Source organism: Eurytemora carolleeae, unplaced genomic scaffold, assembly GCF_000591075.1.
Source record: "Eurytemora carolleeae unplaced genomic scaffold, Eaff_2.0 scaffold8, whole genome shotgun sequence".
Taxonomy (NCBI): domain Eukaryota; kingdom Metazoa; phylum Arthropoda; class Copepoda; order Calanoida; family Temoridae; genus Eurytemora; species Eurytemora carolleeae.
Window position 1 is genome coordinate 34553 of NW_019396114.1, and position 14079 is coordinate 48631.

The window sequence follows — 14079 nt, forward strand, 5'->3', positions numbered from 1 at the left end:
ATTACTTTTAACTCGCCATGGGATTTTGTAACTTTAAATCACCTTCGCGTCATAATCTAGAGACATTCATGGGCAAACAATCTTAATAAATGTTCAAGTCAGAAAACAAAGTTCCTCTAAAGTCTAAATATAGCTAAGTTTTGTGAATCTTGTAATCATACAGGGTGTCCCAATAAACATGGGAATTCAGTGACGAATTCGATATTGTCTTTTTAAATAATTCTTAGATTTAGTATAGTGATACCTACTGAGAAAGCTGTAATCTGTAAGAGTTTCGTCTGCTATATTCACATTTTGTTTGTTTATGTTTTGACTGCATAAGGGTGTACTTATTAAAACAAGAAAATTACAGTATACAAACAGAGTAAACTTGTCCGTCTTCACTGTTCATCTTGCGAAGACATTATAGACACATCTTTACAGTCTTTTACTCTTTTCATAAAATAAACTCTAGCAGACATAATAATATTATGGGTTTTGAAATTAGGTATTACAATGCTAATTCATAACAAAGACGATGTCGAATTCGTCACTGAATTCCCATGTTTTTTGGGACACCCTGTATAATAAATATATAAATACTTAAGGAGGTTTCGTGATTGTTCAGCTAACCTACAAAATGTAAGAGGTTTCGTAATTTAAAAAGGGGAAATACTGACATTTCGGTAAGCGTAATTTCAAGTGATCCTTCATGCGAAGATAGCAATGGCCGATATCTTAGAAAGATGCTTAATTAAACAGTAATTAGTTAATAGTGTTTATAATTTAAAAAACTGATTATTTTTCAATCCTGAGTTCTTTACAAAAACTTATAGAAATCATCTGATTTTCACACATTTCAAACTTGAAAAACGACGGTATCTCCCACATTCTTTATCAGATAATTGTTTCAAGGGTATCTTTATAAATCAGGAATTGTCATCTTAGCATGAAGGGGCCCTTGACATTACGTTTACAGGTCCTTTAATTGTAATTAATTTGTTTGTGCTTGGTATAATTTTTCCTTTGCTCTCTGTTTTTTTTCTTTACATTCTACATAGCTTTGTTTCACATACACTTGTGTGTTATTATTATCTTTATTTAAAGTTTAATTTGCATTCTCATTTGTTTTTTTTTCACATTCAACATAGTTTTGTTTCACATACACGTGTGTGTTATTATTATCTTTATTTAAAGTTTAATTTGCATTCTCATTTGTTTTTTCTTCACATTCAACATAGTTTTGTTTTACATACACGTGTGTGTTATTATTATCTTTATTTAAAGTTTAATTTGCATTCTCATTTGTTTTTTTCTTGCTCAACATTATCATTCTTCTTTGCATACCCTCTTCCAGAATCCCTGAACATAACAGTTTTAAAATCTTTGTTCATGATAACCTTGAACCGTATTAGTTCTGAAAAAGTTTTAAAACATGACAGTTCTGCAGTATATAATAGTTTATTAAATTGCAAGTTTATATTGAATGCAATTTAAATCGCTCTTTAAAATGTACATTGTATATTGTAAAAACTAAAATAATTATGCAAACAAAAGTATCGAACAAAATTATTGAACATTTTATCATTTATGATTTGTTTGTAAAGGAGTTGAGGTTTTGCCACAAACTCTGATTTTCTAATCTCTTTATCTTTGTAATCCAATGTCGTAGACCTTAGATATTTCAAACTATTAATACTTATAGATAAAATAATCTAAGTTTGAAATATCAAAGGTTTGCACCGTAAGGTTGCAAAGATATTGGGATCAGAAGATTTCAATTTCTTTCACATTGTTGTGATGTAACATTGACATTTTTATCTACAAGGGGGCGCCCATTATGAATGTTAAAATCCTAAAATCGTGTACTAGGTTGACGACTGATACGACTCCACTGAACACAGCAATTGTTCAATTCTTTTCCTTAATACCCAAGCTACTGGGAAAACTATCTGTTCTATAACAAAATTAAATAGACCTAAGATTACTTTAAGACATTTGAAGGATAATGTTTACTTCATATCAGGTTCCATAAAGGATAATGTTTACTTGATATGAGTTTCCAGACATTTAAATGATAATGTTTACTTGATATCAGGTTCCATAAAGGATAATATTTACTTGATATCAGGTTCCATAAAGGATAATATTTACTTGATATCAGGTTCCATAAAGGATAATATTTACTTGATATCAGGTTCCATAAAGGATAATATTTACTTGATATCAGGTTCCATAAAGGATAATATTTACTTGATATCAGGTTCCATAAAGGATAATATTTACTTGATATCAGGTTCCAGACATTTAAATGATAATATTTACTTGATATCAGGTTCCAGACATTTAAAGGATAATATTTACTTGATATCAGGTTCCAGACATTTAAAGGATAATTCTGAGAAAAGGACATTCTTCTGACTGTTCACGTACATTCCAATCTTTCCTCCTGGAATAGGATCAGGATCCTACAAACAAATTGTGACTTTATAAAAAAGAATTTGAAGATTTTATAAAAGTTGCATTTTCTCCTAATTAATAGGATTACAGGATCCAAAAAAAAATTTTGAAAAAAATTTAAGATATCTACAATTAAATATTAGATACTACAATTTAATTTAATATTTGAAATTTTTCAAAAATCCACGATTTTGACAAAAAGCATCAAATAGTGTCTATGCAAAGGTATCATACCTTTGCGCTGAAATTCTAAATGATAAATCGGCTTTTTCTCATGCCACAGTTGTCTTTGAAAAGTAAGACTAATACCCAAATAAGTGAACGGTCCCTTTAAATTAAGTATTTGACCTTAAATGTTGCCTCTCATGCTCTTTATGAATTTTTAAAAACAATATTCTAGAAAACTTGTTTTTTAACCAAAATATATTAGATTCTGTTTTCATCTACAGGGTGTCCCACGAAACATGACAGTTTGTGACTAGTTTTGAATGTCTTCTTCCATGATATACTGTATATTTAAGCTTTTTGCAGTTTATTGCGTTAAAAAAAATTTAACCAAATATATTACTTTTAAATCAATTTTACTGCAATATTACTGCCATATCATATTTCTTATTACTATCATTAGTATTAAACAGATTAACAAATTATGGAAGAAGACATTTTAAACTATTCACCAACTGTCATGTTTCGTGGGACACCCTGTACGTTTCGGGGATTTTTTATTGAAAAAGTATATATATATATAGCTTACTAAAATATCACCGGATTCAATAATAGTTTCACCATCTCTCACCATCTTCAGTTGAATTTTACCCTAAAAAAAAAAAATTTGGAAGCCTGTTTTGGCCTTAGAAGTAATGTAAGCGTAGTTCCAAATGATCCTCCGACTCTATGCAAAGGTACAAATGCCCGATTCACAATGGTACCCATACACGTTTTGTTGATGAAGACTGAATGAAATATCCATGTTTTGAACTTAAGAAATTGATTTTTTAACTTTTGTTTCTCCAAAAAGTGACCGTGTATTTCAGGCTTAGGAACAATAGAAGAAATTGGCAAAATTAAACAATTTTTAATCTAGAAAACCAACTATTTTCCCCACAGATAAAGATTCAAAGGTTACCCTTGTGAATATAGTTATATTATATATACCTGTGTTGGAATATAGTTTATACTCCACTGTATTGGAGTTTATTATATACCTGTTTTGGTATATAGTTTATACTCCACTGAACGGGAGTTTATTATATACCTGTGTTGGTTGGAATATAGTTTATACTCGACTGTATTGGAGTTTATTATATATCTGTGTTGGAATATAGTTTATTCTCCTCTAGATTGGAGTTTATTATATATCTGTGTTGGAATATAGTTTATACTCCACTGTACTGGAGTTTATTATATACCTGTGTTGGAATATAGTTTATACTCCACTGTATTGGAGTTTATTAATATAGTTTATACTCCACTGTATTGGAGTTTATTGTATACCTGTGTTGGAATATAGTTTATACTCCACTGTACTGGAGTTTATTATATACCTGTGTTGAAATATAGTTTATACTCCACTGTATTGGAGTTTATTGTATACCTGTGTTGGAATATAGTTTATACTCCACTGAATTGGAGTTTTCTCTCTCCATTGATGTTTCTTCGCATCCTATAATGGGATCTTCATAAAAATTAAATAGATTGTTACCTATTCAATCTTTCAATTTATCTCAAACATGATTATTTTTACACAATATTTCCTAAAGAGCAGGTATATTATAAAGGACTTGAATCTTAACGTTTTCTAGATATCTCAGAAAATTTAAAGTCTTATTAAAAGAAAATGCAAAATTAATTCAAAACAATGCCTTTCTTTATTTATTTTTGATATCTTTACTTTTTATATACCGAGAAATGCTTGTTGATTAATAACCTTCTACAGATTAATAAAAAGTAATCACTTCCCATTTATGGATAAAAAGTAATTTTCTCCCATATATGAATAAAAAGTAATTACCTCCCATATATGAATAAAAAGTAATTACCTACCATATATGAATAAAAAGTAATTACCTCCCATACATCAATAAAAAGTAATTACCTCCCATACATGAATAAAAAGTAATTACCTCCCATACATGAATAAAAAGTAATTACCTCCCATACATGAATAAAAAGTAGTTACTTCCCACTGATTAATAAAAAGTTATCATCTCCCATAGACTAATAAAAAGTATTCCCCTCCCAATCACTTCCAATAGATTAATAAAAAATTATCACATCCCATAGATTAATAAAAGTTATCATCATCCATAGATTAATAAAAAGGAATCACCTCCCAAAGATTAATAAAAGTTATCATCATCCATAGATTAATAAAAAGGGATCACCTCCAAAACATTAATAAAGTGATCACCTCACATAGATTAATAAAAAGTTATAACCTCCCAAAGATTAATAAAAAATATTACCACCCATAGATTAATAAAATATATCACCTCCCAAAGATTAATAAAAAGTTATCGCCTCCCAAAGATGATTAATAAAATAATATCATGGAGTAAAGGGACTGTAAGCGTAATTTTAAATGATCCTCCATGCAAAGAGAGCAATGCCCGATTTACAACGGTACCTTTTAAACCTTTAACTGTTCATCAAGTAAAGAGAGCTTTATGTTGAAATATCTTAAGAACTACTTGAACTCCCCTAAACCGCGGTGATACACTGTACACTGTACAGTTTAACCTCAACACAGCTGATACGCTATTTATGTACTGGGTGTCCCACGAAACATGACAGTATGCAAGACAACTTGAATGTCGTCTTGATTTTTGATATAATTTGCTGCGTTTATTTGTCAACCTAATTTTAAAAGTAAATTACTAGAGATAATAATCACAAAATTCCCCTAGTCCTGCCATTTCCAAAATGTGGTCTGCCTTTTTTGTGCTTTCAATATTGCCCGAGATATGAAGAATTTCGTTCAGATTTCGACAATTTTGCTTTTATTTGACAAAATTGAAATCTGAATCAAACTCTTTATATCTCCGGTAATATTGAAAGCACAAAAAAACGCAGACCACTTTTTGGAAATGCCAGAGCTAGGAGAATTATGTGAATTGTTTCAAGAATCATACATGTTAAAGTAGATAGAAAAATAAATGTCAAAAATAAATTCAAATATCAAAGACGACTTTCAAGTCGTCTTGCTATTGTCATGTTTCGTGGGACACCCTGTACCTTGATCAGTTGAAAGTTTTAAGGTTACGGTTAAAAATAGGGAATTGTCATCTTTGCATGGAGGGGTCACTTGAAATCACGTATACAGTCCCTTTAATATCATGTAAATACCTCCCACAGATTAACAGCATAATCATCTTTAGAATCCTGTGAGATCATTGCACCCAGAATCTTTTTATAAGCTTGACCATGGTCAGATACATTTCTCATATTAATTTTCTTCACAGACCACCACACTCAAATATAAAAAACTATATTTTTTTTAATTCATCATAAAGTATTTAATTGTTTAAATGTAAACTTACTTGCACCGGAACCCTGTGTGGATAAAATGTCAACAAAATGTCATCAAGTTTCGTTCATAAATTGAGGGGTAAAAAATGAAAAAATCTCTTGTACAAAGTAAATACTACTTTATCGACTTAAATTATTTAAACTTAAAAATTGACATTTTCCTTTATGTCTTATCGAAAATTCAGGGTTTACAACTATTTTAAAGAAATTATTAGAATATGAAATAATGATATTTGTGCAATGTACAGTGTTACCCACAAAGGATGATAAATTAATAACCCCTTAAATATGACGATCTAAAGGATTTAATTGATTCTCGGCCTTAAATATAATTTGACAAAAAGAAACAATAGGTTAACAATGCAAAGAATCATTTTTGCAAGCAAAAAATATTGAATGAATTCCGTAGTCGTTATAATTAGTGGGTAACCGTTTTTGTTAATATCAACCTTGGTTTATATAATGTACAGAATGTCCCAAGAAACATGACAGTTGGTGAATAGTTTTGAAGGTCTTCTTTTTTATATAATAATGACTTTTTGCAGTTTATTTTGCTTTGATATCAACTTTATTATAATAATACTACCAAGTGATGTACTTTTATTATTCTCTTTGGTATTAAATAACTTAACAAATCATGGAAGAAGAAATTTAAAACTATTCACCAACTGTCATGTTTCCTGGGACACCCTGTATAAAAGATCTTAGCATAATTTTTAAAAAAAATATTGTGTAAACCCGAATTCCTAATGGATGTTTGTTGGCAATAATTATATAAAAGTTGAACACATTTTTAAATCCAAACACAATGCCAAGCTAAAATAATAAAGTTAATCCAACTTATTTAAATGTTGCAATAAATAGTAACCTAGATCAATATGTTGTACATTATCCGTAAATCTAACTGCACTTATAACCTAACATAGATACATATATATATATTATATAACACCGTTGAACTCATATTGTGATTAGCTTAACTACGTTTTTATATAATGATGCAAAACTTGTAAATTACGTCTATTAAACTTAATCTGTAATCTAGAATCCAAAATATATTCAGTTGAAACAGACTCTTGAAGGATTAACAAGCAAGAGTAATTATTCCTGGTTTAGCGAACGAGAAACCCCAAGCTTGAGTCCGAGTTGATGCATTGATGGTTTATAAGATCATGTCCTAGTTGATGCATTGATGGTTTATAAGATCATGTCCGAGTTGATGCATTGATGGTTTATAAGATAATGTCCGAGTTGAGGCATTGATGGTTTATAAGATCATGTCCGAGTTGAGGCATTGATGGTTTATAAGATCATGTCCGAGTTGAGGCATTGATAGTTTATAAGATCATGTCGAAGTTGAGGCACTGATAGTTTACAAGATCATGTCCGAGTTGATGCATTGATGGTTTATAAGATCATGTCCAAGTTGAGGCATTGATAGTTTATAAGATCATGTTCGCGTTGAAGCACTGATAGTTTACAAGATTGTGTCCTAGTTGAGGCATTGATAGTTTATAAGATTGTGTCCTAACTGAAGCATTGATAGAATACAAGATTGTGTCCGAGTTGAGGTATTGATAGTTTACAAGATTGTGTCCGAGTTGAGGCATTGATAGTTTACAAGGTTGTGTCCGAGTTGAGGCATTGATAATTTCCAAGGTTGTGTCTAAGTTGAGGCATTGATAATTAGCAAGGTTGTGTCCGAGTTGAGACATTGATAGTTTACAAGGTTGTGTCCGAGTTGAGGCATTGATAGTTTACAAGGTTGTGTCCGAGTTGAGGCATTGATAATTTATAAGATCATGTCCTAGTTGAGGTATTGATAGTTTACAAGGTTGTGTCCCAGTTGAGGCATTGATAGTTTACAAGATTGTGTCCAAGTTGAGGCATTGATAGTTTATAAGATCATGTTCGAGTTGAAGCACTGATATTTTACAAGATTGTGTCCTAGTTGAGGCATTGATAGTTTATAAGATTGTGTCCTAACTGAAGCATTGATAGAATACAAGATTGTGTCCGAGTTGAGGCATTGATAGTTTATAAGATTGTGTCCGAGTTGAGGCATTGATAGTTTACAAGGTTGTGTCCGAGTTGAGGCATTGATAATTTCCAAGGTTGTGTCTAAGTTGAGGCATTGATAATTAGCAAGGTTGTGTCCGAGTTGAGACATTGATAGTTTACAAGGTTGTGTCCGAGTTGAGGCATTGATAGTTTACAAGGTTGTGTCCGAGTTGAGGCATTGATAATTTATAAGATCATGTCCTAGTTGAGGTATTGATAGTTTACAAGGTTGTGTCCCAGTTGAGGCATTGATAGTTTACAAGGTTGTGTCCGAGTTGAGGCATTGATAGTTTATAAGATCATGTCCTAGTTGAGGCATTGATAGTTTATAAGATCATGTCGAAGTTGAGGCACTGATAGTTTACAAGATCGTGTCACAGTTGATGCATTGATGGTTTATAAAATCGTGTTCGAGTTGAAACACTGACAGTTTACAAGATTGTGTCCTAGTTGAGGCATTGATATTTTACGAGATCGTGTCTTAATTGAGGCATTTATAGTTTATAAGATTGTGTCCTAATTGAGGCATTGATAGAATACAAGATTGTGTCCGAGTTGAGGTATTGATAGTTTATAAGATTGCATCCTAGCTGAGGCATTGATAGTTTATAAGATTGTGTCCGAGTTGAGGCATTGATAGTTTATGAGATCATGTCCTAGTTGAGGCATTGATAGTTTACAAGATCCTGTCCGAGTTGAGGCATTGATAGTTTATAAGATCATGTCGGGTTTGACATTGATAGTAAAGTGACATTGAATTATACCTGGATTGATTCGAGGTTGAGAATATTTTAAGTTATGCCTGGATTGATACAGGTTTAAGAAACCCTTATAGAGTAAGGCGTTTACTACAAATTGACTATAAAACTTTATTTCAAATGATTTTTCGTTTATAGATTAGCATTCCGATTCACAACAGTACCATTTAAACCTTAATCTGAGGAGCAATGAGGAAGAAATTGTCGCTTTCTCTCTTAAAAATGAACTGAAAATCATGAATTTACAGCTATAGAAAAATTAGAATATATCTAAAATCCTTTATCAGACATTGTGAATCCGACAAACATCTCTATAAATGAAGGATCACTAAGAATTACATCTCCAGTGAATGAATTACATAAAGCTTTTCTATAAAATATTCTTACCCAATCATTATCTGTTTCATCATTTACATAAAAAGTTCCGTTGTACTGAACATTTTCAAACAAGTTTCTTCTGTTTAGAACAATGGCAGCCTACAGTGAAATGTTTTATTTACTAGAAATTAGAACCAATGGAACACCCTCGAGGGATTCAATGATTCCGAGGGTTTATTATTGAATCCCGAGAGCTGGTTTTATTATGGACTTGCATTATAAGGTCTTATACTAGCGGGATTCAACTAACAAATGTTTCATACCAACTGCAATATGAAGTGATATCAAGTTAAGTCAAGAGAACTCAAGTAAAGTCAAGTTAGGTCAAGTTAAAATCCAAGTGAGGTCTAGTAAAGTTAAGATAAATCAAGTGAAATCAATCAGTGAAGCCAAGTGAAGTAAAGTCAACTTAAGTGAAGAAAAGTGTAGTCAAGAGAAGTCAAGTCCAGTCTAGTCAAGCAAAATCAAGTCTAGTCTAGCCAAGTCAAGTCTAGTCTAGCCAAGTCAAGTCTAGTCTAGCCAAGTCAAGACTAGTAAAGAGAAGTCAAGTCAAGTGAATTACGAGGAAATTTCCGTGCATCATTTAATTTGCTGATGATCAAGGTACAGATAGGTTGAATCACTGATGTCTAATGACTATACTACAGTAATCGTAGCTTAAATCAATACAATGAAGACGACTTTTCAACCTAAGCTTTGATTTATAACAATTTCTTTTAAAATTACAAGTAAACAAAGAGAAGCTCTTTATTGACAGTTTCTCTTATTTCAAAGTTTATGTGAATCCATGATGTTTGAAAGCTTAAATTAAAATCAAAAGTTGTCTTCATTGTATTGATATAAACGACGAAGACTGTATTTACCCTACTGTTCACAGCCTGAAATAATTGAGTTCCATTTCTTCTATCTTCCCAGTTGGGATTGGGTTTCTCGCAAATAGTTAGGTTTTTAAGACCTAAAAATAAAATAGACTTGGATTATAGATTTAAAGTTTGTTGAACAAGATCTTTAAAACGATTATTTGATGATCAAACTATACAATTTTTTTTAATAAAAAATGATCAGAAGATATATTCGGAGTTCATGGATCAAATTTTGAATAAAAAGTACTTGACCTTCCTGTTCAGCAAACTCGCAATAATTGATCAGCTCCAAGTTCCTGCATTAAACACAATGATTAATATTCAGCTCCAGGTTCCTGCATTAAACACAGTGATTAATATATTGATCAGCTCCAGGTTCCTGCATTAAACACAATGATTAATATTTTGATCAGCTCCAGGTTTCTGATTTAAACACAATGATTAATAAATTGATCATCTCCAGTTTCCTGCATTAAACACAATGATTAATATTGATCAGCTCCAGGTTCCTGCATTAAATACAATGATTAATATTGATCAGCTCCAGGTTCTTGCATTAAACACAATGATTAATATTTTAATAACTAAGTATTGGAGATTCTCACGTTTTATCAAAATGTTGATCTGATATTGCTGGATTATTTGGACAAACATCAGCAGAATCTAGGACCCCGTCTCCATCCCTACAATAAAATACATTTTTAAAATCCCTCTTTTAATTTTAATATTTTAATAATAGATCAGTTAAATGTATAATAGATTGAGCAATAATACTGAATAATCAATGAATCAGAGTGTATGGATTAAATTTTTTATTGTGTTCGGATCAAATACTATAATGGATTAGAAATTGTATGGATTAGACTGTGTATGGATCAAATACTGTGCGGGTCAGAAAGTATGGATAATCGTGAATCAGGAAGTTATGAATAAGATATATAGTGAATCGTAAAAAAAACATTTTTAAAATTTTTACCCGCTTTGGTATTAAATACCCTGACAAATTAAAAAAAAAATTATATTCTAATATATTGTAATAATCTTTAGACATAGTTGACCCTTGCCCTCTAAAACATTAAGAGCGCTGATTTTACAGTTAAGTTTTTTCTTAAAAAATATGCCAAAAATTATTAACAAAATAAAAAATATTCTCCAAAATTAATATTTTTAAAAACATATTTTTGAAATGGCGAAGTTGAATTTTTTTTTTAAATCTCACAAAAATTAGAAAAATATGAAAAAATTGAAATTTTTTTTAAATCTTTATTTTGATGTCAAACATTATTAAGTTTTTTGCTTAGGATAAGCTTTTTTACTCGACTTGTTGCGTTTGTTGTAGCAAATCATCGAATACTCTACTTCTTTTAATTCTAGGAAAATCGCAACTGCTTTCGTTAGTCATCTTACTTTGACACCTCTAAAACTCTCTTTCATTGGTGTGATTTTTCCGAAACCTGAACCATAATGCAACCCGGATAAACATTTTAATTGAAAGTTTAACATCTATAGAGAATAAATTAATCTTAAACATGTTTAAAAATATCATTAACGCAACAACTTGAAAAAGTACAAAAAAGTTTAACATAATTTTTACTTCACACTGGAACTATTGTACAGTACAGATAGTGTAAACGTTTTGTTAAAATGTAACAAAATATTTTATCTTTTTAAAAAATTGGATCACTTTAAAAATGGAATTCGTTCATATTTTTCCTAAATTAATCTTGACTGAAAATCAATCTTCATAAGCAAATTTTACTTTTTCTGACTATAAGTTAATAATTACACATCCTTCTTTCTGGCTGGGGTCCTCTGGAAAAAATGTCTCAACCCACTTTTATCATTTATAAATTAAATTCCTATCTATCTTCTGAACCTGATATACTAAAATGTTAAAAGAAACATGTACACAGAAGAAGGTATGAGGATTGAAATTAGATCTTTGCATAAAATGTAAGAGGAACTCCGAACTATCTGATGAGGTACATAAACAAGAACAACTGTGACAGAAGTAGATAGTAGATACCTATCTTTTTCACATGCTTTTCCAACTAGCTTATTCCGTTTAGAAGGTTCCTAAACCAAAAATATCTAGAACTCATTAAAAAAGTTTTATTATTATTTTTAATTGAGTCTTTGCCACAACTCTGATTTTCTAATCACTATATTTTTGCAACTTAATGTCCAAAGGCCTTAGAAATTTTAAACTATGAATTCTGTTAGATCGAATTACCTGGTCTGGATTAGGTATAAAAAGACAGTTATCCTTTTCATTTGGAATTCCATCATTATCTATATCTGGATCACAGGCATCCCCCTCACCTTTATTGAATGGGACTGTTCAGGATATAAAAATCAGACACGAAACATATCAAGTGGTAAATAGTTTTGAATGTCTTCTTCCATATACTCAACCAGATATCAAAGATTTAATGCAGTTTATTTTATTAAAAAACATTTGCTCTGATACATTTTACTTTGAAATTAGTTTTACTTTAATGTGACTTCATTTGATATCTTTTAGTTATTCTCTTTGGTTTCAAAAAAATTAACAGATTATGGAATGAGACATTTAAACGATTCACCATTCATGATTCATGTTTCGTGGGACACACTGGGTTTGGGTATTTAAACGAATTACCAATTATTTTCATGTAGACATTAGACATTTATAGCAGTGTCTGGAATTTTTTACGATTAAGTTTACAGTTAGTAAAATTCTGAAATTTTGTAAATTGAAGTTCGTAAATTTTGAAAGGGGGTAATACTGATGCTTTTGATTAACTGTAATTGTAGCTTTCCCATTTTCAAAATTCATGAATTCTACATTATATTACAAGAGCTTCTTTTCGAAATTACAAACATCATGAGCAAAATGTGAGATTTCTGTTTTCTTATACATTTTTTATTCCCCCCTCTCAGAAAACAATTATCCCACCCCCCCCCCCCAAAAAAAATAGGCATGTTTTTTAAAGGTTTTTCTCACTGAATTGTGGGAAAATAAATAGATTTTTGGGCAAAGTATCAAAAGGGATGAAAAAAATTGATGTCAAATTTTTTTCCATCCAGATTTTCCAAAATCAATGGGGGGGGGGAGAAATTTTCAAAAATATCCACCACTTTTCTGTTTATAATTTCAATTAAACTGTTTTAATTATGAAAAACAGTGAACAACATTATTTCTTTTTTTTACTATACACACATTAAATCAAGGACTAAGGTGCTTCGGATTTGATTTAAGATGTCTTACAGATTTTATAGTTTTACATTTTTAAAAATATTGAAAAAGAAATTCTTATTTACCGTCCTTGTCTGTATCCCATTGATTTATGTTGGAAACAATTTTACAGTTGTCTGACGTGTAGAAACCATCCCTGAATTATTCAAAATTTTCTATTTTTTAAATTTAATTTGTTTAAGGGACATAAATATTTTTTTAAATCTTCACTCCCTCACAAGACAATTGAAAGTTTTTATTATCAATGAATTAGGAAAACCAAATAATTTTAGAGAAATTGAATGAAATTTTAGAAGAATGTAGAAAACTTGCTAGCTGATGTCCATTGTCCAATTGTTCATATCACCTCCCTCCCTGCCCCTCCAATCTTCAAAGACACTTTTTTAAAGAAAAATATATCTCCTTAATTTCAAAAACATTCAAAAAAAAAAAAATTTAATTTAACTACCCATCCATATCTTCGCCAGCTTCACATGCATCCCCTACTCCATTTCTATCCCCGTCTTTCTAGAATTAATAAGAAATTATACGCTTAAAGGAACTGTACCCATAATTTCAAGTGACCCTCCGTGCATATAAGTCAACACAGCGCGCACTTGAATTTGCAGCTGACTGGAAGTGAGGTTCAAGAAGTTTATATCTCTGTACTCGACGAACACACAAATGTTTAAAGGGTACCGTTGTAAATCAGGCATTGTCCTCTTGGCGTAGAGGGTCACTTCAAATTAGGTGTACAGTCCCTTTAAACCTTTATCTAATTAATGTAGAAGAAATTTTCTTTTCTAGGTCTTAAAGTTTTTAATTCTGAGCCCGC

General features: G+C 30.7%; 1 protein-coding gene across 16 annotated transcripts in view; it reads right to left on the reverse strand.

Moving 5' to 3' along the window:
* Window positions 1-1062: 1062 nt before the first annotated feature.
* Window positions 1063-14079, reverse strand: part of LOC111695342 (MATH and LRR domain-containing protein PFE0570w) — a 57591-nt gene continuing 44574 nt past the window's right edge. For 13 of the 16 annotated variants that reach the window (XR_002763849.1, XR_002763847.1, XR_002763845.1 and 10 more), the window contains 16 exons: window positions 13714-13772; window positions 13331-13401; window positions 12261-12349; window positions 12054-12103; window positions 10633-10710; window positions 10280-10323; window positions 10028-10119; window positions 9174-9263; window positions 6706-6783; window positions 6129-6136; window positions 5979-5991; window positions 5785-5909; window positions 4034-4102; window positions 3194-3256; window positions 2344-2447; window positions 1063-1341 (listed from right to left, as the gene is read on the reverse strand). Coding sequence is in view for 2 of the 16 variants with exons in the window: in XM_023464638.1 (XP_023320406.1) it covers window positions 6761-6783; window positions 6836-6884; window positions 9174-9263; window positions 10028-10119; window positions 10280-10323; window positions 10633-10710; window positions 12054-12103; window positions 12261-12349; window positions 13331-13401; window positions 13714-13772 (645 nt within the window). In the remaining 14 variants the exon portion in view is untranslated. Of the gene's footprint in view, window positions 1342-2343; window positions 2448-3193; window positions 3257-4033; window positions 4103-5784; window positions 5910-5978; window positions 5992-6128; window positions 6137-6705; window positions 6784-6835; window positions 6885-9173; window positions 9264-10027; window positions 10120-10279; window positions 10324-10632; window positions 10711-12053; window positions 12104-12260; window positions 12350-13330; window positions 13402-13713; window positions 13773-14079 lie in introns of those variants that run through there. The other 3 variants (XR_002763844.1, XM_023464638.1, XM_023464640.1) reach the window with 3 other exon arrangements.